This window comes from Canis lupus, chromosome 37, assembly GCF_003254725.2.
Source record: "Canis lupus dingo isolate Sandy chromosome 37, ASM325472v2, whole genome shotgun sequence".
NCBI classification, from domain to species: Eukaryota; Metazoa; Chordata; class Mammalia; order Carnivora; family Canidae; genus Canis; species Canis lupus.
In genome coordinates, this window is record NC_064279.1 from 26,192,700 (window position 1) to 26,216,012 (window position 23,313).

General features: G+C 49.2%; 1 protein-coding gene and 1 long non-coding RNA gene across 4 annotated transcripts; one reads left to right on the plus strand and one right to left on the minus strand.

The window, feature by feature from the left end:
• Positions 1-17: 17 nt before the first annotated feature.
• LOC112656374 (uncharacterized) lies at positions 18-23,287 on the minus strand. The gene is made up of 5 exons (XR_007409022.1): positions 22,302-23,287; positions 7,500-7,998; positions 4,558-5,029; positions 3,701-3,783; positions 18-488 (listed from the first exon to the last, which is right to left on the minus strand). It is a non-coding gene; the product is annotated as an uncharacterized LOC112656374 (long non-coding RNA).
• On the plus strand, positions 322-15,566 carry LOC112656371 (tubulin alpha-1B chain). Of its 3 annotated transcripts, none has more exons than XM_049106818.1 (4): positions 322-519; positions 12,651-12,873; positions 13,598-13,746; positions 14,538-15,566. In XM_049106818.1, exons 2-4 carry the CDS (start codon positions 12,753-12,755, stop codon positions 15,516-15,518), a joined length of 1,251 nt encoding a protein of 416 aa, XP_048962775.1. In that variant the 5' UTR covers positions 322-519; positions 12,651-12,752; the 3' UTR covers positions 15,519-15,566. The 3 variants fall into 3 exon arrangements, with proteins under 3 accessions (XP_048962775.1, XP_025297467.1, XP_025297465.1); XM_025441680.3 differs by lacking the exon at positions 322-519 and adding an exon at positions 9,136-9,153; XM_025441682.3 differs by lacking the exons at positions 322-519; positions 12,651-12,873 and adding an exon at positions 8,220-8,276.
• Positions 23,288-23,313: the final 26 nt, after the last annotated feature.

Consider the following 23,313-nt stretch of genomic DNA (forward strand, 5'->3'; position numbering starts at 1 on the left):
TGCCTCCCTGGAGGCTCCGGCCAGGCCCCGGAGAGCCCCCTGCCGCGGCCCGCGGCCTGCTGGTCCTCGGCCGGGACGGCTGGCCTTCGCCAATGCCTGTGGGCGGCCGCGGACCAGGAGCTGCACAGCCTGAGCCCCAGGGTGCCGATCCCTCAGAGTGCCCTAGGGCGCCGAGCCCCGCAGCCTGTCCGCGAGGGCCGACCCCAGGCATCTGGCGCGCCTCGCCGCCGGCCCGCGGGTCACTGGCCCCGTCATCAGCGCCGTCACTATCAGCGAGCCCTCGCCACCGCCACCGGCCCGCTGCCCCGCTGCCAGAGCCGCCGGAGCTCTGGACCGAGCCCTCAGGACCGGGATTCGCATCCCGACTGCCCTGCGACCTTGGACGGGCGACCTAACCTCCTTGAGTCCTTGGCATATTCATCGGTGAAAAGGAGATAATGATTCCACACTGAAAGTGTTGCCGGGAGGTATCCAAACGCGTGTTGACTCTGAAGAGGAAAAAAGAAAGTGGAGATTCTGGTATTATAGCTGGTTTGACTTTCCCATATTCTCCTTCTCACCACCCCCCCACCCTCCCCCCCGCGTCTTGACTCTTAGGGCTCAGGTGGAGGCCTCTATGGCAGTTATTCCTTCAATGTTTCATTTCCACTTCCTGCAAGGACGGGCTTTTCCATCTGCTTTCCCCTGCATGCCTTACATTTTCTGTCTCCCTTCGCTGGGGAAATCATTAGGAAGTGCCCCGTGTGCCCATCAACGTGCCCTGAAGAAACCTGTCTCCCAGGCTAGTCACTTGGAAAAGATTCACCTGCCTCTCCTACCACGGAGAACCTAGGTTTCCTAGGGCCAGAGCTGTCTGGCATGACAACCGAGGAGGCTGTAATAACTAGCAATGGCAACTTCCTATCAACAGAGTAGCTAATTGACACCTTACTTAGGCAAGACATGGGAAGGAATACAGTGCAATATGCCAAGGTCTCTCTTCTCGGTAGACTTGCCACATGGTTGGGAGAACAAGACTCATTTATAAAAATGGAAAGTGGCAAGGGCATATTTTATTGTGAGGCTGCTTTGGGAAATGGGGTCATGATCTCTACAGAGAAGGACCCTTGGTGATTCCAGCACATACAGTCTCTTACAGACCTTCCCAGGACCTCCTTTACCCTCATGGGGTAAGACACCCTTACCCCAGCAGAATGAGTCTGGCAAGAGACCTGAGCTCTCAGGTAAAACCCCAAACTCCTTTGACCTTCAGATTCAGGTCCTTCCTTTGTGAAACAGGGATAACTTCACATTGCGAGGACTAGATGAATTTAGGGATGTGCACAGACACGGCAAAAGTGCTGTGTAAGTGGCTCTCTGGATTCTCAGAGCATCTTATTCTTTTACTTCAGTGCGCTAGCACACCACACTGCAGTTTTTGTGTGCACGTCCGTCTTATAAATTGCAAACTCATTCCAGGTAAGGATTGTGTCTTATTCATCTTTGTGTCCCTAGATCCTAGCATAGTGCTTAGCACATGGTAAGCATTTGGCAAATGTGTGTCAGAAGAATTGTTTCAGTTCAGAGATGAGAGTAAAATTAGGGTAGAACTCTAAGAAGCCAGAAATTGCAAATTGGCAGCCTGGAGGCCAGGTTCCCTCTCAGAATTGTTTTGTTTGACCCTCACAGTGTTAATCCCTATAGCCTGTAGAAAGAAAAATCAGGGACTACCTTTGTGTTAGAGCATCCCCAACCTGACCCCCATGTCAGGAGATTTACTAGAAGGACTCAGCATAAAGTTGTACCCCCCAGCTAGGGTTTATTACAGAGGTAGGAAGGCTACACAGCTGGATCATAAGGGGAAAAGACACAAGCAGAATCTGAAGGAATCTATGCACTCTCCCTTCCGGGGGGACTCACAGCACACTCTGCCTCCAAAATGAAAATGGGGCAACATTTCCCTGCAAGTGTTTCTGCCCAAGGAAGCCCATTAGAGACTCAGCACCCAAGGTTTATAGTGAAGGCTGGTCACATAGACACCTCTGCCTTGCACATACCCAAATTCCAGAGTCTAGGAGAAAAGCAGCTGTTGAGCATAAACCATATATTTTTTTAAGATTTATTTATTTATTTATTTATTTATTTATTTATTTATTTATTTATTTAAGAGAGAGAACATTTGGGGAGGGACAGAGGGAAAGAATACCAAGCAGGCTCTGTGCTGAGCACCACAGAGCCTGGCTTGGGGCTCAGTCTCACAACCCTGAGATCATGACCTGAGCCGAAATCAAGAGTTGGACACTTAACTGACTGAGCCACCCGGGTGCCCCACAGCATAAACCATATTCTTTATACACACAGTCTAGGCACAACAAACCAGCCTGGAACACTTTAAGAGCCAAGACAAGGGCTTGTCTTACAAGCAGACCTTTCTAAGGAGAAGTCTCAACCTGCTGCGTTAACTCTTTCTGCATAGTCATATAACAATCCAGATTTCTAGCTTGCCTTGAAGCAAATTGGGAGATCTGGCTATATGAGACCTGCAGTCCCATTTAGCAACTGTGATAGGCAGAGTTATAGTCCGCATTTTAATACCTGGAATCTGTGACTGTTACCTTACATGCCAGGAGACTGCAGATATGATTAAGGTAGAGACCTTGAGGTCTACATTTTCTGGTGGGCCCAATATAATCACAAAGGTCCTTATAAATGGAAGAGGGAGACAAGAGCGTCAGAGTCAGGGAAGGAGAGGTCAGAAACAGAGGTCAAAGTGATGCGATTATTGGCTTTCAAGATAGAAGGAAGCCAGAGTCAAGGAATATGGGCAGCCTCTGGAAGATGGAAAAGGCAAGGGATAGATTCTCCTAGAATCTCTAGATTATTTGTACCTAAATAGGTTCTGGTATTAATTCCAGTGGGTGGTGGGGTAGGGATGGCTTCCCCATACACCACGGAACATTGTTCAGGCACAAGCAGGGTGTCTTAAGAATTCAACTCAATTCTGCCTCTACCTACCCAGAGATAGCATCAGATTCCATAGGTTGAGGGTATAGTCCTATACGACTGCCTCTCCAGCACCCTTGCTGTTACCTGGTCCCCTGATAACTGGCTATAAATTAGAGGTTCCCATGATCTCCTCCTGGGTTTAATTAATTTTCTAGAGTGGCTGACAGAACTTGGAGAGACATTTCACTTACTGTATCATTGGTTTATTATAAAAAGATATAGGGACGCCCGAGTGGCTCAGCAGTTATGCGTCTGCCTTCGGCTTAGGGCATGATCCTAGAGTCCCAGGATTGAGTTCCACATCAGGCTCCCTGCATGGAGCCTGCTTCTCCCTCTGCCTGTGTCTCTGTCTCTGTCTCTCAGGAATAAAAAAAAAAAAAAAAAAGGATATAAATCAGGAATGGCCAGATGGAAGAGATGCAGAGAGCAAGGTATGGAGAAGGGACAAGGAGTTTGTAGGCCCTTTCTGGGCATCCCACTCTCCCAGTATTTGCACATGTTCACCAAACTGGAAATTCCACAAACTCCATCTTTTTGGGTTTCTATGAGGGCTTCATTACATAGGCATGGTTGACCATTGACCATGTTTCGCGCTCCGTCTCCTGCCCCTCTCCCCTCTCTGGAGTTGGAGGGGACTGAAGATTCCAACCCTCTAACATTTGGTTGGCTCCACTGGCAACCAGCCCCCAACCTTAGGGTGATTTCCAAAAGTTACCTCATTAACATAACAAAACATATCTTCATCATTCTCAACCCTTATGGAATTCCAAGGGTTTTAGCAGCTGTGAGCCAGGAATCCTAGACAAAGACCAAATATATACGAGGAATATATTTTAGTCATCTGAATAACCAAATAAATATTTTTCTTATGAATCACAGTATTGCATTCCCCATAAGGCCTATTTTGGACTTTTGATCTCCAGAACTGTAAGATAATAACATTGTGTGGTTTTAGGCTACTAAGTTTGTAGCAATTTGTTACAATAGCAGTAGGAAACCAGTGCGCAACAGATAGAGCTGGGTGATGGCTCCCTTCTTAGGATGGACAGCAAGCTGCTCCAAATCACTCCATCTACCATTTACCATCATATACTCAATTGTAACATATTTACATTACTCTGGCCCCCTGTAGCAAGGAGTTTATAACCACCCACCCCACCTGGAGCAGGACTTCGGGCAAGCAAGATGGAGAAGACAGGGGTGCAGGGAGAAACGTCCAAGGCATGTTAGTGGGAGACAGATTCTGACTGACTCTATGTGTGTGTGGGTGTGCACTCATGTACATGTGCACACGATTGTGAGTATGAATGCATCTCTTGAATTAAGGTCACAATGTCTGGGTGGGTGTACACTAACAATCCATATTACCAGATTGAAAACTTAGACATTCACATACATGGACATCATCTAGAAGATGATGCCAGGCACTTCCTCATTTTTCCAATTGAATCACCGCTTAGTGTGTCTACTCCACAGGAGTGTCCAGCAGACCACTCTCTCTTTGGATCTCTCTCCCTCTTCCCCTTGCCCTTTGTTATCTCCCTCTTTTCTAACCCCTTCCCAGAGTCTCACCTCGTCTTGGAGCGCTGCAGCAAGGTCCTCAAGTTAAAAAGGTCTCCACTGATTCCATCTGGGCAAGGTGGAGCAGGGCCTTAGTACATATCCTTCCATTTCTTTAGACTGGATGGAGCATCTATCACCTGTCCTCCTCCTTACAGCACAATCGTTCCAAAGGGATATCTTCATGTCTTCTCTTCTCTTCACTGTTCATGCAGGCTTGGTTCATATGCTCTACTGAGATGTTCTTGCCAAAATCTCTAGTGACTTCCAACCGGCCAAAGCCAAAGGTCACGTTTCTACATCTTTCTCAGCTTCTCACCAATGTAGAGATAGCTGATTCTTCCTGCCTCCTTGAAACACTTTCTTCTTGGCTTCAGTGACACATCCCCCTCTTGGTCCTGGCCATTCCTTCTTGGTGGTTTTTGATGGCTTACCGCTAATGAGTGTTTCCCAGGGCCTCTCTTTTTTTCATTTGTTTTTCTCCCTGAAGGAACAATTGAAGGTAAGTGATAAGTATATGGGGTTTTGTTACATTATCTCTATTTTTGGGTGTATTTTTATTTTTTTGAAAGATTTTATTTATTTATTCATGAGAGACACAGAGAGAGACAGAGACACAGGCAGAAGGAGAAGCAGGCTCCCTGTGGGGAGCCCAATGTAGAACTCGATCATGGGATCAAGACCTGATCATGGACACTGGGATCATGACCTGAGCCAAAGGCAGACGCTCAACCACTGAGCCACGCAGGTGTCCCTGGGTATATTTTAAATGTCCTTAATAAAAAGTTACTGTGACATTTTAGGGTTATTCAAAAAGGGATAGAACTAGAGTGTATACATTCTCAAACCATAGAAAAAGAACAGGAAGAAATATCACCTATATGCTAATAATTTATATATTTGCTCAAATTTATATGTCCTTTTGGACTTCTTTGAATTTCAGACTCACATGCTTATTTTACTTTCTGACATTACCACTTGAAAGTCTGTTAGGCATCTCAAACATAACACATTCAAAGTATAACTCCCAATGTCCTACCCTCGTCCTGCTCCCTGCCCAAAATGCTTCTGTCCTAAGGCTTTCAAGTCTTCTACCCATGTGCTTAAGTTAAAACCCTAGATTCATCCTACATTCCTCTTTCCCTTTCTCCTCCCTCTCTTTTTTAGTTAGAAATTTCTTGGCTGCAAGTAATGGAAAGCCTAACAGAGGCTTAAACAATGAGGATATTTATTATCCTACAAGAAATCTGAGTGGAGGGCAGTTTCCAGGGTTGATTCAGTGATGTTACCAACAACTCCAGCATTTCCAGCTATCTGTTCTGACATCCTCAGTGGGCTGGTGATGTCTTTCCTTATGATCACCAGATGGCTTCAGCAGCTCCAAGTGTCATGTCCTCATTTACTAAGGCTGGGAAGGGGGATCTCCTCCCATAATCTTTTTACCAGGGAGAAAAACCTTGCCTTCAAGCACCCTTGCAGACTTCTCGTGTGTGTCACTAGTGCCTTGCCTCAACCAGTCATTGGAAGGAGCGAATGGAATTACCATGAATGGTTTAGACTAATTTATACTCACACCTAGGGCTGGGGAAAGACCATCTTCCTTGAGCAAGTGGGAGGGTAAATAATTATACGAACCCAGGACCCTGAGTTTCAGCCAGCAAAAATGAAATAGAGTCAGGGGGCAGGGATCCCTGGGTGGCGCAGCGGTTTGGCGCCTGCCTTTGGCCTAGGGCGCGATCCTGGAGACCCAGGATCGAATCCCACATCGGGCTCCCGGTGCATGGAGCCTGCTTCTCCCTCTGCCTGTGTCTCTGCCTCTCTCTCTCTCTGTGTGTGACTGTCATAAATAAATAAAAAAAAATATTATAAAAAAAAAAGAGTCAGGGGGCAGGTAAGGCTGTTGGGTAGATTTGCACACCCCACGTTAGCATGTCCTATAACTTTACTTTGAACCCAGCTACTTCCCACAATCCCTACCCCAGTCCAAGCCACCGTCCCTCATTTCTGGATGCCCGAAGTAGCCTCCTAACTGGTTTCCTGCTTCTATTTTTGAACCCCTGGACCTGATTAACCTTATAATGCATCCTCTACACAACAGCTGCAATAATCTGTCTAAAACACAAAGTAGGCAATGATGCTTGCTTAAACCTCCCATTGCCCCAGTGATGGAAGCCATTCTTCCCAGACTCCTTTACCTCTGTGTTCTCATCTTGTAGAGCTCTCCCCCACCCTCCTTGAACACACCATTGGCTTCATTTGTCCTCACTATTCTCCATTGTCCCCACTATTCTCTTGATCTGGAGCACTACGATCCACATCTTGTTATAGTTGACTCCTTGGCATTTGGTTTCAGCTAAAACATCAGCTAGCTTGCTTGTTTGCTTCCTTCCTTCCTTTCTTCAGACATCAGCTTCTTAGATGGCAATAGTAGCCCTCCTTATCTCTTTCTGCATCATTATGCTGGTTTATTTTCTTCATGTGTTTATTTCTAACTGAAATTGCCTAGTTTGTTTATTCATTATCCGTCTTCCCCATGAAAATGCATGCTCCTTATAAGCACAAACCTTTTGTCCACCACTGTATTCTCGGCACCTGGAACAGTACATGGCATATAGGACATACCCGATAAATATTTGTTGAAGAAATTAAGGATTTCCTCTCATTTTATAACTGAGATATATTAATATGCTTTAAAAATCTCAGTCTCTTTACTTGATCGTACATAAGATCCTCCCCCGGCCTACCTTAAAGATAGTTTTCCTTTCCAGAATTGGTGATGTTTATGTTGTCTCTTCAGATACCGAACTTTGAAGGCCAGTAGGGAAGTTGAAGTGCTAGACAAGAGGTTTTGGGGGGCCACTGGGCTCTCTGGGTCCCAAATCCTTCCATCTGTTAAACAATTCCTGAAGTCTATGGCTTTGTGGATCAACCAAGTGTAGGCTGGGCTTACGTACCTTTGAAGTGTTGGTTTGCTGTTTCTTCTCTCTGGGGATCTTGGCCTCTTAATTCCAGCTAGGAGAACAATGACTGTAGTCCACAGCCAAAACCAGAGTTAACCATCTTGATATTCTAGGTCACTCCCTGGCATCCTGTGTTGAGAAGGGCTCTGAAAAAGCCCCCACTTCAAAATAGCTTCCCCACCATTTGCCACAATGACTGAAATTCCATATTAGCAACTGCTTCATGGATAGGGTTGCTAAATAAAATTCCTTTATTTGCTAAATCTGGCATTCCTATTCCTGGTCATGGTTGTTAATTGGAGAATGACTGGAGAGACGTAGTGTGGTTTCCAGGCAGCATTAGCATCCATTTGAGGTTAGCGGTCATATATTTGAAGTCAGATCAGCCAGCCTGGTTCTGGGTTTTTCTGTAGCTACTGTTTAGCTGGGTCAGTACAGACAGAGTTGGTGACGATGAACCAGGGTTGTGGTTTAGTCGATGAGGATGCTAAAGCTGGAGGGAAGCAAGAGAATGATCATGACCCACCAAGGAATTTAAGATGGAAAGGAAGGAGATAAAGACACGGGAAGAGGGTGAGGAACAGTCAGAGCTCTGCCTTGTGGAAAGAGAAGCATGGAGCCTGAGTCCCAGATGAATTTTAATTCCACCACTAATGAGCCCCCATGTGACCTTGGGCAAGACGCAAGAGGCTTCCATTTCCTTTTCTTCCTCAGGGGGAATGGAGGCCCCACCTTGCCTACCTCACAAAGCTGTTGAGGGACTCAAAGGAGGTAAGGGGTGTAGTCACCTTAAGAGCCACAAAGTGGGGTACAAACGTGAGAGATTAACACTTGTATTTCACAAGTTTGCGTAAGGCCATAGGGAGACTCCTGTGGGAAAATAAGGCCAAGCGAGGCTGGCAGCCACTTGCTTGGCATAGGGAGAGACCCCGAGGAGTAGCCCTGAACCCCTGCTCCTCATCTTGCTTTCCCTGTGGAGAACAACAGCAATTCTAGACTAAGCACTTACAGAAGTTTATCTTGTTTCATCCTCACCATATTTCCTCTCCCCATTCTACAGATGAGAAAACTGAGGTGGGAAAAGACGTAAAATACCAGAGCTGGCACTGAGCCTGAGCTCTAGTTCCCTATGGCCTATAATGTTCTGAGCTTCCACCCAGAAGACCCTGGGGCTTGATCTCTTGCCCTAGGACTCGTTATTTCTGGTTCAGTGCACTCTTCCTGGCACCACCCCCATTCCACTTCCAGTCCTCACCAACCCTAGGGCTGGCCTTGCAGCTGGAGCACAGGGGGTTTGATGTCTGAATCCTCTCCCACCTGCTAGAGACTGCTGAACCACCAGGAAATGGGACTGAGGAGCAGACACTGTGTACCCAGGGGCCTGGGTACCTGTGTGGGGTGAGCAGCGGAGCCCCTCCTCTACCCACCCCACCTTGCTGCCCTGTTTGAGCCCAGGCCCAGCACTTGGTAACCAAGTCAACAAGCCTGCCCTCCTGGGGCTGTTTCTAACAACATTTTCCCAGCTGATAGCCGGCTGCAGAGTATAAGGAGGCCAGTGGGTCTCTCACAGACCCATATCTGCCTCTCATCAAACAGCAGACAGACAGATAGACAGACAATCCTAGCCAGCCCCAAGTGAAGCAGCATGGTAAGCAGGGTTGGGGGCTTGGGCCTGCAAGCGAGGATCCTAGTGGCCCTAGGTGGGTGGTGTGAAGGACCCTTGGGGAGTCCAAGTGTTCCCGGGGCTGGTGTGTGGCCAGGTGAGGTGGGGAGAAGGAAAGACTTCCAGATGTGAGTGTGGCTCCCCAAGTGTATAGGTATGTGAGAATGCATGCAGAGGTGGAGGACAGGGTTATGGGAACCAGGACGTGGGTCTGAGCCTCTGCTCAGGAGCAGGGCTGCTGAGGGGCTCTGAATTTAGGGGTAGGGCGTATAGACTCAGCAGGACTGGAGCAGGAAGTGCTGGCACTTTACAAACCTGGCCCCACAGCAGATTTACTGTTGGCTTCTCATCTCACCTCCCAGCTGTAGGGACACATCCTTACCACCCTGCCCAGCTGATGTGTCTGATCTGATCCCTTATTTCAACAGAGAGAGTGAGGAGGAAGGGGAGGGAAAGGGAAGGTGCTCCTGCTTATTGAAAGCTGGCTGTGTGGGGGGCTCATTTGGTATCTTTTGCCAGGCTCCCCATCAGGAGGGATAGAAGAGCTGTGAAGAACATGGCTGGAGCCAAGCTGTTCTCACTCTGAATATCACTGGTTTACTCATGACCTTGAGCTCATTGCTTAATCTCTCTGAGGGTCAGTTTCCTCATGTGCAAAATGGTGGCATGAAAGTACCCACTTATAGGGTTGTCACGAAGATGAAATGGGATAACAGGTGGAGTGCTTAGCATAGGGTCCCTAATTAATGCTTAGCACAGGGGAACTAAGTGGCATAATGACAAAGCCCAACAGGTACAAGATCATACTATTTCTACATTCAAGAAAAGGGCACTAGAGACGCTGAAGAGAAATAACTTGTCTGAGGTCATAGGGGGATGGGCACTTGACCTTAAATCTATGTGATTCCAGGGGTTGAGTTCTTTGCCCTGCACCTGTTGCCCCACAGTAAGGGGTATCATTTCTAGCATCTCAAGTATACCCAAGAGGTCAGAGACACCTTGTGTGGGCCTGCAGCAGTCACAGGGGCCAAGATGGTGTCTGGCTTTGTAGACAGAGCCTGGGCGGGCTTGGTTACAACAGCCGGTGCTGGGCTGTCAGTGGATTGGTAAGCCCTGTTAGTCCTCCCTGTGAGATAGGGGGATTTCTGGAATCCTTTTGTCCCTAAACATCCCCAGCTTAACTCATTACCTTCTCTTTTTAATGACCGCAGAGGTTGGGGGATGGGAGTTGGGAAGGCGACCCAACATGTATGGTGCACCCAGTTTGTGTCATACAGTGAGCCAGGCAACTTGTAGGCATTTCTTCATTTAATCCCCCTAGGAGGGCAGCCCGGGTGGCTCAGAGGTTTAGCGCTGCCTTTAGCCCAGGGCCTGATCCTGGGGACCAGGGATCCAGTCCCACATCGGGCTCCCTGCATGGAGCCTGCTTCTCCCTCTGCCTGTGTCTCTGCCTCTGTGTGTGTGTGTGTGTGTGTGTGTTTCTCATGAATAAATAAATAATATCTTTTAAAAAAAATCCTCCTAAGAATTCTGTGGGGGGGGGCTCTTATTATTGCCCCAGTTCATGGGATGTTGGGAGGCCCACAGAGGGGTTAACGCTCTTGCCCAAGGCAAGTAGAGAAGTAACAACGATGCATGATTTAATCCCAGTCATCTCAAAATCCAAATCAAGGCCCTTGTGTCACATTTTTAAAAAGTCAGTCAAGTGTTAAATTTATGGAGAAAGTATCCTCGTTAAAAATTATGAAATATGGGCAGCCCAGGTGGTTCAGCGGTTTAGCTCTGCCTTCAGCCCACAGCGTGATTCTGGGGACCTGAGATCAAATCCCACGTCGGGCTTCCTGCATGGAGCCTGCTTCTCTCTCTGCCTGTGTCTCTGCCCCCCCCCCTTTGTGTCTCTCATGAATAAATAAATAAAATCTTTTAAAAAAATTATGAAATATTCCAGGCAGGAAAGTGTAAAGAACAATATAATAAACACCTGCTACCCAGCTTAAGAAATAGAATCTCTCTCCAACTGCATTCACCTCCCTCTTCTATAGAGAGAGCCATTGTTCCAAATTTAGTGTTAATATTTTCTCTTGCTTTATTTTTGTAATATACACACTACAAGATTATGTAGTAAAATATAAATTTATCTGTAAATGACGCACAACATTGTTTTACGAGTTAAAGATTTTTATAAATGGTATCATATGGTATGATTCTTCCTTAATTTGCTTTTGTGTTTTTCTGGTAAGAACTTTCTGGTAAGATTCTTTCTTGTAACTCATCCATTTCTACTTCTGAATCATTCCTCATCCATTTTCTCCTGTGGAAGGACATTTAATTGGCTTCCGTTGCTATGGTGCTGTGACTGTTCTTGCACCTATTCTTGTTTACCTGTGTGAGAACTTCTCTAGAGCAAGAAAATCATCAGCTTTCCTAGATATTGCCAAATTTTTCTCCAAAAGAGATAATCAATTTAGGCTTCTACCAACTATTTAAGGGATCCCATTTCTCCACATCCTCCACATGGTTAAGCGTTAAAGCTTGGGGAAACCTGATGGATATGCTCATTTTGTTTTTAAGGCCTGTGGTAATTAGTTCTCAAGGAGAGCAAGGAGGCAGAGTCTGGTACCCCACCTACCACACTGTCACACACCTGTTAATGTGTGAAACTCTCCTGGCCCCCCACAGTGAGCCACCTGAAGCCAGGGACCATGCATTAGGTGCCATGTATCCCCAGTGTCAACACAGTGTCAGGAGCATAGCAGAGCCTCAAAATATTTGATGAAGCCAGAAGTCCAACCTTCTTGATTCTCATGGGGCTCCCCAGGAGAAAGCATTGACCTTTCTGATTTCTGGGACCAAGCAGTTTATGCCTGTCCTGCTTTAGGGGCCAAGCATTCTTTGACACCAGCCTTGAATCATGTGAGGAAGACCATCTACTCAGCCCCACTCCACTCCACTGCAGAATTATGCACACCCAAGAGGGGAAAAAACAGCATATCCCCCTCCATTCCAGGTCCACTCTTCCCTTCCTTGCTGGCATTTCTAAGCTGTAGCACGAATCTAGAGATATTCCTGCTTTCAAAACCTCTCCCTTGCCTCTGATCCCTGAAACCTGCCTTGGATCTTACTTTTCTCGCCAATGGCCCTTAATTTTTTTTTTCTGAACACGGGTGGATTGACTATCATGCTCTGCCAGACTCATCTGACCCCTTCAACGCTCCTTAAGACGCTTAGTCACTGAGCAAAACTATAATCTTAGAACTGCCCACATCTGCTTCCTGACAGTTTGGGCCCAGCCCCCTGGAGCCACTGCCTGTGGACCTCCGAGGCCACCAGTCAATGCTTAGACACAGGAGAGGGGGCAAGTTGGGCAGGAACCTTTGGCCTCAGCCAGAGAGCCACTCAGGAAAGGATTACAGGCAGGAACCGTGACCAGGCACGGCAGTCTCCTCTCTGCTAAGAGTGTTCTCTGCACTTTGCCTGCTCAGCGTGAGTGCATTTCAGTCCATGTGGGGCAGGCCGGTGTGCAAATTGGCAATGCCTGCTGGGAGCTCTACTGTCTGGAACATGGGATACAACCCGATGGACAGATGCCCAGTGACAAGACCATCGGTGGAGGGGACGACTCCTTCAACACCTTCTTTAGTGAAACTGGGGCTGGGAAACATGTGCCCCGGGCGGTGTTTGTGGATCTGGAGCCCACTGTGATTGGTGAGTGATGCTCAGTCTCTGCCACATGTGTCACCTTGTCCCAGGTACCACAGCAAGCCGTTCTCCATAACTAGAGCACTAGAATTTGTAGTTCCCATGTGTGGCAGCCCATTAAACCACAGATCTGGGACACCCGGGTGGCTCAGTGGTTGAGCGCCTGCCTTCAGCTCAGGGCGTGATCCTGGTCTGGGGATCGGGTCCCACATCGGGCTCCCTGCATGGCGCCTGCTTCTCCCTATGTCTATGTCTCTGCCTCTTTCTCTTTGTCTCTCATGAATAAATATAAAATCTTAAAAACAAACAAACATAGATCTGCTGCCACTCAGCTCCAAAGTCTCAGGGTTGCTCCATATCCATTTCTTGTTTGTCCAAGAATACTAAGAGTCAAGGGCAATAGCATCAGCCCGAATGGGGCTCCCCTAGGGTAGGACCTGGGGCCAGGTGACCCCACCCCTTCTGGGTAACCTGGGGAGCCAGGCTGCAAGGGCAGGGAGGCGTTTAAAACTCTGCCCATTGGGATCCCTGGGTGGCGCAGTGGTTTAGCGCCTGCCTTTGGCCCAGGGCGCGATCCTGGAGACCCAGAATCGAATCCCACGTCGGGCTCCCGGTGCATGGAGCCTGCTTCTCTCTCTGTGTGTGTGTGTGTGTGTGTGTGTGTGTGTGTGTGTGACTATCATAAATAAATAAAAAATTAAAAAAAAAAAAACAACTCTGCCCATTGCAGATGAGGTTCGGACAGGCACGTACCGCCAGCTCTTCCACCCAGAGCAGCTCATCACTGGCAAGGAAGATGCTGCCAATAACTACGCCCGAGGTCACTACACCATTGGAAAGGAGCTCATCGACCTGGTACTGGACCGAATTCGGAAGCTGGTGAGTGGTGGTGGCTGAGGGCTGGGGAAAGAGGAATCTGGATTCCTGTAGTGAAGAGATCTGGACACTATGTAGGAAGAGCAGCTTTAGCCCTTGGGAGAGCCTCCTGGATGAGTTTTATTTTATTTTTGGATGAGTTTTAAAGATGTAGGATCAGGACCAGTGAGGGGGGCCCTACACATTGATCAGGGGAGGTATAAGCTCTAGCCTGGAGCTGGGTGTCCTCTTTACCTCCTATAGCAACTAGCCCGAGGCCTGGCAGAATGGCCACCAGGGCAAACATGACCATGGGCTGCCTGGCCAAGCTATGGAGGTCCTTACGCATTCCTAAAATAGGAATTGCAGGGATCTGGCAGAAATCCCAATGAAAAGCAGGGATCCAAATAATCCTGACCCAGGGCTCTATGATCAAAGTTGGCCTCCACTGAGGATGGGGGATCAGGTTCCTGGGTTGTTGATCTCAGTACGGAAGCCCTCCAGAAACATGTGAAATTAAATCAGGGGTAAACAGGTATGGAGCTGGGTGGGGTTGGCAAGTTATGGTGACAAAAGTGACTATGTCATGAGATTCTAGAGACCTGTTTTAGAGACCTCAGGTGGGTTTAGAGAGGAAGAGGAACAAGAGGAGAGAGAGTGGGCCCTCCCTATGAGGATCTGTTTTGTGCTCTTGGAAAAGCACAAGGATTCAATGAAAGAAATGTTTGGGGAATTTGAAACAGCACGAGCTGGTTCTTTCCTTTTCATCAGCTCTGCCTCATATCCCACATTTCTCTTCACCGTCTACTTTCTAGGCTGACCAGTGCACAGGACTCCAAGGGTTCCTCATCTTCCACAGCTTCGGAGGGGGCACCGGCTCGGGCTTCACCTCACTCCTGATGGAGCGGCTCTCGGTTGACTACGGCAAGAAGTCCAAGCTGGAGTTCTCCATCTACCCCGCCCCCCAGGTGTCCACAGCCGTGGTGGAGCCCTACAACTCCATCCTGACCACCCACACCACCCTGGAGCACTCGGACTGTGCCTTCATGGTGGACAACGAGGCCATCTACGACATCTGCCGCCGCAACCTGGACATCGAGCGCCCCACCTACACCAACCTCAACCGGCTCATCAGCCAAATCGTCTCCTCCATCACGGCTTCCCTGCGCTTCGACGGGGCCCTCAACGTGGACCTAACGGAGTTCCAGACCAACCTGGTGCCCTACCCTCGCATCCACTTCCCGCTGGCCACGTACGCGCCGGTCATCTCCGCGGAGAAGGCCTACCACGAGCAGCTGTCGGTGGCGGAGATCACCAACGCCTGCTTCGAGCCCGCCAACCAGATGGTGAAGTGCGATCCCCGCCACGGCAAGTACATGGCCTGCTGCCTGCTGTACCGGGGCGACGTGGTGCCCAAGGACGTCAACGCCGCCATCGCCGCCATCAAGACCAAGCGCAGTATTCAGTTTGTGGACTGGTGCCCCACGGGCTTCAAGGTGGGGATCAACTACCAGCCGCCCACCGTGGTGCCCGGGGGCGACCTGGCCAAGGTGCAGCGCGCCGTGTGCATGCTGAGCAACACGACCGCCATCGCCGAGGCCTGGGCCCGCCTGGATCACAAGTTCGACCTGATGTATGCCAAGAGGGCCTTTGTGCACTGGTACGTGGGCGAGGGCATGGAGGAGGGGGAGTTCTCTGAGGCCCGGGAGGATATGGCTGCCCTGGAGAAGGATTACGAGGAGGTGGGCATGGATAGCGTGGAGGGGGAGGGAGAAGAGGAGGGAGATGAATACTAGGGGAACCCCATGTGCCTGTCCTAAATAAAGTGCTGTGGCCTTACCGTCTGGCAAGTGTCTTTTGCTCTTGGGAAAATCTGCAGAGCAGGGCTTTCTGCTTCAAGAGAGATAGGAAGGCTGGGATCTTAACCTGGGTTCCCCAGAAACCAGATCTGGTTCCAGATTTTAGGAAAGAGTGAAGTTCCAAGAAGCACAATGGGGAAAAAAAAGAAAGAAAGAAAAAAAAGAAAAAGAAGCACAATGGGGATCAAGGAGGTTAAAGCAGAGAAGGAGACAGAATTTACCCCGGAGAAGAATAAATGGCATCTCGGGATCAGCTCTTGGGTGAAGGGGCAGCAGAGGACGGGAGGGTGGGGAAATGTATGCACTGGCCCCATTCCTCCATTGGTTAAGCCTTCCCCCCATGAAGCACGAACGCCCCTGCCCTTCTGGGTGGCACACACTCAGGAGGCAGTGCCCACAGGGAAGCCCTGGGGCAGGACATGGGTGACGTTGGTCCCAGCCACACAGCGCTGCAAGGAGAGTCTAGTGAGGCCAGGAGGGTGTGCAGTGTGCCTTAGACAGAGCTGGTGCTCACTAGTCCCGTCCCACAGATCACAGGTTTGTCTCCTTCAGGCAGGAGGTTTGGGTATCGAGAGTCCAGAAGCTGGCATTAAGGCAGAACGGTGGCCCAGTGGCAGCAACAATGGGGAAACAGCTGGGGTGGGGGCTGACCTCCCTGTGATCTCCATCGATAGTCCCACTTTTTGATAACAGACAAGTGACCTTTATTTCAATTCCATGCCTCAGGCTATGCAAGCACAGCTCCAAGCCCCCACCTCCAACCAGACGGCTGGCCCTAAAATCCTTATATATGGATTTTCTGTAGCCTCTGGTGGCTGGAGGGATGATTTAACCATTAGAATAATTGAAACTAGGGCAATCCCTGCCTCCCACCAAAGAGATTCAATGCTTAGTGTTTCCCTCAGATCTGTCCTTTCTGCAGCTTCCCCTTTCCTCAGACTGGATGCTGGGAAGGCATCCGAAAGGTCAGCAACACCAGGATGCTGCTAGCAACCCTACGGCTGGAGGAGCCAAGCTCTGGTGATGCCAGAGCATTGGAGCTGAGATGCCGGGTGGGAGCTGGAGCCGCAGTGGAGCTGCTCAGAGGTGGCAGGAGGAACCAAGGAGGGAGGGATATTTGGCAGATCCAGAGCCACGGAGGTGACACAACCACTAAACCAGAGGTGCCCCCTGATTTAGAGAGAGGGGGAGAAAGACCCTGGCTTCTCCTTCCTTACACCCTCAATCTCTGGCTGGTGGCTCCCACTGTCTGAACCTAGGCAGGAGCTAGTTGGCAAGGGGGCCTAGCTACAAGGGGGTGCAGCAAGTGAGAGACAGAGCGGGCTGGGAAGGTGGGGGGTTGGAGCTCGGAGCAAACGCATACCCACACCAGGTCTAGCATTCAGGGCCTGTCTCAAACCAAACCGGAAACGGAGTGACTCCCGGTAGCATCACCTATCCCTGTCTTATCCAGATAATAACTCTGTAGTAAGCAGAGGATGGGATGAAAGCAACAGATGGTGGGGGGTTTAGGGAAGAAAGTGGGCAGGCCCAGCACAGCAGCCTGCTCCTTCCACTTTGCAATTATTTGCCCAGGGAGAGCAAGTGTTCTCCACTCCTCTATGACGGTGTAAGCTTACGGGGGCAGCTCTGTCCTGAGGAGAGAGACGCCTGTGGTTTTGTGTGTACGCGTGTGTGGTGGTGCTGGCGCGGGAGTAATTTAACTCAGTGGCAGTATTTAGAAGCCCATTTTGGCTGAGGAGCTCAGCTATACCCTCACATCCACTTTTCTCCCTCATCAAAGGGCTTGACTTTCAAATCTCTGACTCCTGGGTCTTTCTCTCTCTCACCTGGTTTCAAACTTGGGAAGTCAAGATGGGTCATTTTGGGAGCCCTTCACATCCCAAGAAACATTGTCATTTATTGAGTCCCTACTATGTACTCGGCCCTGTACCCATATTACCTTGTTTAATCCTGAGGTGGGGGAGCCTTGGGTGGCTCAATTGTTTAAGCATCTGCCTTGGGTTCAGGTCATGATCCAGGGTCCTGGGGTCAAGTCGCACATTGGGGATCCCTGCTCAGGAGGGGGTCTGCTTCTCCTCCCTCTCCCCCTTCCTGCTGCTCATGCTCTCTCTCTCTCTCTCAAATAAAATCTTAAAAAAAATCCTGAGGTAGGGATCCCTGGGTGGCGCAGCGGTTTGGCGCCTGCCTTTGGCCCAGGGCGTGATCCTGGAGACCCGGGATCGAATCCCATATCAGGCTCCCGATGCATGGAGCCTGCTTCTCCCTCTGCCTGTGTCTCTGCCTCTCTCTCTCTCTCTCTGTGACTATCATAAGTAAATAAATAAAAATTAAAAAAAAAAATCCTGAGGTAAATACAGTTACACACACTGGACTGGAAGCCTCAGGAAAACAAGGCTTACTCTATTCTCAGCACCTAGAATGTTGCTGGGTGAACATATTAGGCAACATATGTGTTGAATGGTCATTGAATAGACTTGCTAAGTGAATGCCTATTCTACAGACGTGGAGACTGAGGTTCAGAGAAGTTATGGCACCTGCTCAAGGTTATTCAATTACAAATGGAGGAGTTGGGATTCAAACCCAGGTCAGCCTGGACAGAAGCTTATGGTGCTGTCCTCCCCTCCCTCAGCTGCCCTCCCCACTCCCGCCACAGCAGTTCCAGGCACGCCTCCAGACGCGGCTCAGAACCTGCCAGATCTCTAATGCCCAGACAGTGACTCAGGCACCTCAAAGGCAAGGAGGGGGTGACGCTTGACGCTCCTTTGCCTAGGCGCTGAGGTGGAGGGCACTAGGTGGGGCAGAGACACAGCCTCTGGGGCTGAACCAGGGCAGAAGCATCTTTGGGGCCAGGTTTGGGGGCTCTCCATGCCCTCTGGAAAGGGCCCCCAGCCCCAACATCTCATAGGAGGTGAGATAAGGGCTTGGAAAAGCCCAGCAGGATGTGAGGTCTTTAACCAGCCAGGGTGGCTGGGCAGCAGAGAGGGGGCCAGGCATCCCTCCATCTATTGCACCAGCCCACCTGCCCTGGGCAGTTGAAACAGCATGAGCTGGTTCTTTCCTTTTCATCAGCTCTGCCTCATATCCCACATTATCTCCTCTCAGACCCTTCCAGGCCTCCCAGCTAGTAAGTCTGCTGGCAGGCACTGGCAGGCCTAAGTTGGACTGGGTGTGGGTGTGGGTGTGGGCGTGGGAGGTGGCAACCCAGACCTCCACGGGACAGCCAGGAGCACCACCCAGCCTGGCTCCCGGGGACTCCCTCAGTGCAGGGCGCTTTCATCCCCGATGCTTCTAAAACCAGGGTACAATTACCTCCTGTAGGCAGACACAAGAGACATATTCCCAAAGTGGATTCCACCCAACACATTTATTCCTTCATCTCTGGGGTGTCAAGAACATGCCTGTCTCCAAAGCTACGTTCTCACCATTCCCTCCTTCTGGAACGCTGCCTCCCCCTGCTTGTCTCAATGTTGCCATTCCTTCCAGCTTAGGTCACAGCCACCCAGAACCATCCGCCCTGGAAAGCTCCCCCTTCTAGATTCGCCCAGCACCTTACTGTCTAACACTCATTTGGAACTTGGCATGAACTACCTTGTGGCGCTCAGCTTCTTGCCAGTATTTCTTCAACTACAGTTTTAAAAAATCATATATATATATATGTTATGTTATGATTATATATGATTATATATATATATATATATATATATATATATATATATATTTGAACAGTTACTATGTGAACATGCTTCCAAATGGAAAAGGTACAAAGGTTTACAAAGAGCAAAAAGAAGTTTGTAAGTGAAAATAAGTCCCCTTCTTTTGTTCCCCTCTTGACAGCCTCCACTATTAATTTGTTAGTGTTTCCTTCCAGAGACATCTACATATATATTAATGTGTATACAGTAGTCTCCCTTGATCCATGGGGGATATGTTCAAGACTCCAATGGATGCCTGAAACCATGGATGGTACCAGAACCCATATATACCATGTTTTTTGCTATACATGCATCCCTATGATAAAGTTTAACTTGTAAATCAGGCCCAGAGATTAACAATAACTAATAATAAAATAAAACAGGGCAGCCCGGTGGCTCAGCGGTTTAGCGCCACCTTCAGCCCAGGGCCTGATCCTGAAGACCTGGGATCGAGTCCCATGTCGGGCTCCCTGCATGGAGCCTGCTTCTCTGCCTGTGTCTCTGCCTCTCTCTCTCTCTCTCTCTCTCTCTTTCTCTCCCTCTCTCTCTGTGTCTCTCATGAATAAAAAAATCTTTTAAAAAATAAAATAAAACGAGTCTAATAATATACCGTGACAAAAGTTATGTGAATGTGGTCTCTCTCAAAATATCTCATGTCGTACTCCTCTCCTTACGACAATAGAAGATGCTGAAATACCTACGTGATCAGATAAAGTGAGGTGGAGGTATTGTGATATGGTGCTTGGCTACTACTGACTTTCTGATGATACAAGAAGGAGGATCACCATTTTCCAGACTGTGGTCCACCTCGGGTAACTGAAACCATCCATAAGGTGGGCACACATGTTTAGATACATTTTATCTTACCCTCGTTTTTTCATTTAACAAGAAATCTTTTTTTTAATTTTTTATTTATTTATGATAGTCACAGAGAGAGAGAGAGAGGCAGAGACACAGGCAGAGGGAGAAGCAGGCTCCATGCACCGGGAGCCCGACGTGGGATTCGATCCCGGGTCTCCAGGATCGCGCCCTGGGCTAAAGGCAGGCGCCAAACCGCTGCGCCACCCAGGGATCCCTAACAAGAAATCTTGAAGACTGTCCCTATCAGTACATATAGATATACCTCATTCTTGTTGGTAACAATGTATTATTCCATTGCATAGTGTATCATTGCTTATTTAACCAGTCCACTATTTTTAAAAACATTTATTTGAGAGAGAAAGAGTGTGAATGAGCACAAGTGGGGGGGGGGCAGAGGGAGAGAGAGAAGCAGGCTCCCTGCTCCATCCCAGGACTCTGGGATCAGGATCTAAGCCAAAGGGCAGATGCTTAACCAGCCACCCAGGTGCCCCTAACCAGTCTACTATTAATGAGTATTTAGGTTTCCAATCCTTTGCTTTGGAAACAAATTCTGGAACCCTTGTACATACTTCTTTGCACATACGTTCAATGATAAACTCTTAGGATCAGAACTGCTGGGTCAAAGACTATGCACCTTTAACTCTGACATGCCCCATGCTGCTCTCCTACTACCAGTGTGCTAGCACGCCTATGCCTGGGGCCTTGCCCATACAGTGTATACAACTTGTTGATCTTTGTCAATCATCTGATAAGTGAAACAAAGCATTTTATTGCAGCTTTCCTTTATAATTCTCTTGTTATCAAGCATCTTTTCATATGTCTAAAAGTCAGCATTTTCTCTTCTGTGAACTGTCTTGTCTGAGCCTTTTGGCCATTTATTTTTTTTAATGGTCTTTTTTTTATTATTTATGATAATCACACAGAGAGAGAGAGAGAGAGAGGCAGAGACACAGGCAGAGGGAGAGGCAGGCTCCATGCACCTGGGAGCCAGATGTGGGATTCAATCCCGGGTCTCCAGGATCATGCCCTGGGCCAAAGGCAGGCGCCAAACCGCTGCGCCACCCAGGGATCCCCACCTTTTGGCCATTTAAAAAACTGCTTTCTTTCTTTGTCTTTCCTTGCGAACAAAGGAAATTAACCCTTGGTTTGCTAGATGGCTCGATATCATTTCCTTCAGGTGTCACTTGTCAATGTCCCAACTAGATTTTTATCTCTTTGAGTACAAGGGCTGGAACTTAAACCCCTTTGTATTCCTAATTCTTAATATAATACCACATACACCGTAGATGCTAGACAAATGTCTGTTGAGATAAGAGAAGTAAGGAGAAAGAGATTTGGAAAATTTTGGAGTGATCTACCCTATTTCTTCCTCTTATACCAAGGCCAGTCAGGGCTCTTGTAAACAGCAAAAATTAGCTCTGGCAAATTAAAACAAAAAAGACACTCCCCCACCCCCACTCCAATACACACACATACATGCACAAATTAGAGACACTGGGTTGCACACAGAATTAATACGAGGGATGCCAAGTGAGGCTCCACAAACAGATAGGGACCAAGGGAAGCTGAGCATTAGGCATCCTAGTCAAGGTCAGGGCACAGGACAGTCTGCCTAAAAGAAGGGGGTTCCCTACAGAACAAGGAGCTGCAATGAGGCTCCCTCCCCACCAGGCACTGACATTTCTTCCTCCACACACTAGAGGCCACTGCTGGCTCCCATGTCACAACCACTCCAGAATTCTCAATTTTTCTGTGGCTTGCTCCACATTCAAAGTCCCAGTTGGAGCTTTCAATTGGCAGGACGTATGGCTTTTGCCTGTACCTCCGGAGCTGAGATGTCTGGGACAGCAAGTGTCAGGGCTTTGTGACAGGTGGTGGCCTGCCTCCCAGCAAGGCCTACACAATGGGAATTGCCCAAACAGGCGGAAGTCTCTGACTGTGGGCAGCCAGGGAAAGTGGACAAATGCACACTTCCTTCTTTCCTCATGTGTGGCTCAATCTTTGGTGAAGCATTTCTGGGTCACCCAGCCAGAAAAACACTCTTCTGGACTCACATAGGCATGACTGCCTGGGCCAATCACGCTCATGGAGAGGATATGTACTAAGACCCAGACATAGTGTGTAGCACACCTTATCTGACTTTCAAACAGCCCTAGGCATTTACCTGTATTTAGGTAGGAAAAACTGAGTCCTCAGAGGTTTTGCCAAGTCTCGCAACAGTGCCAGGTTGCAGACCCAGTTCTGTCTGTTTTTAAAACCTTGGGATTTCCCAGTGGACTATATTGTTGGGCTGTTATCTTATCAAGTCGGAGCTCTATGGACCAGGGACTAGATCATATTCTTTTCACATCCTGCCTGCATCTACTATGTAGAATACGTTCAATTAATACTTGTGGTTTAGCCTGGATGGTATCAAGCAGGAGCCAATTCTGGAAAGTTCTCTAACTCTCCCACGAGGCCTGAACCCAGGAGTCATTTTGAGATGGACGAGGTCTATTTGGGATCCCTCTGCGAGGAACACAACCACAAAAACCACAAAACCTTCCATCTGGGGGACTTCCTTTTCCTGTTTTCGTTTTATCCTTTAACCCCACCTCCCCGCGATGTGTCAAAACTGTCAACAAGAGGTTCCAACCTGTTCGTTATTTAATCATCCAAAGGCTATTCCTGAACCCTACAACTGCCCCACATACTCTTGTGCAAAAAAAAAAAAAAAAAAAAAGGTGGTGGTGGGGACACAATGTCTGTCCCGTGGAATTCACTGTCTCAAGCGGGAGGCGAACGTCCGTCAAAGGAAGAATCAGACAAGTAAGGGCTGACTCGCAGCTCGGCGCGGCGCGGGCCGGCGGGTCTGACCTCGTCGGGGAGTCGGGCGGCCTGTTGTCGGGACCCGGTGCGGGAGCGGAGGTGTGAGGCGGAGGCTTCAGGCCGGGGGGCTCCGTGAGTCCGCGCGGCCATGCAGCGCCCTGCGCCGATCGCCCACCGCCCAGCCCGCGCCCGGGAGAGCGGCCGAGGCACCGCGGGCTGCGGGCCCCTGAGCGCCGCCGAGCCCGCCCCCGCCCGTCCGGGGATGACGTCGCCGCGGCGCGAGCCCAAAATAGCCGGCCCCGCCCCCGCCTCCCGGCAGCCCGCGCGGCGGCCGCAGCCCCGCCCCCGGGCCCAGGCCGCCGGGCCGC

Bases quoted from the DNA above. Each gene is read 5' to 3' on its own strand.
- LOC112656371 (XM_025441680.3), top strand. The intron at 12,874-13,597 runs GTGAGTGATGCT...TGCCCATTGCAG, and splicing joins TCTGGAGCCCACTGTGATTG to ATGAGGTTCGGACAGGCACG. The intron at 13,747-14,537 runs GTGAGTGGTGGT...TCTACTTTCTAG, and splicing joins TGGACCGAATTCGGAAGCTG to GCTGACCAGTGCACAGGACT.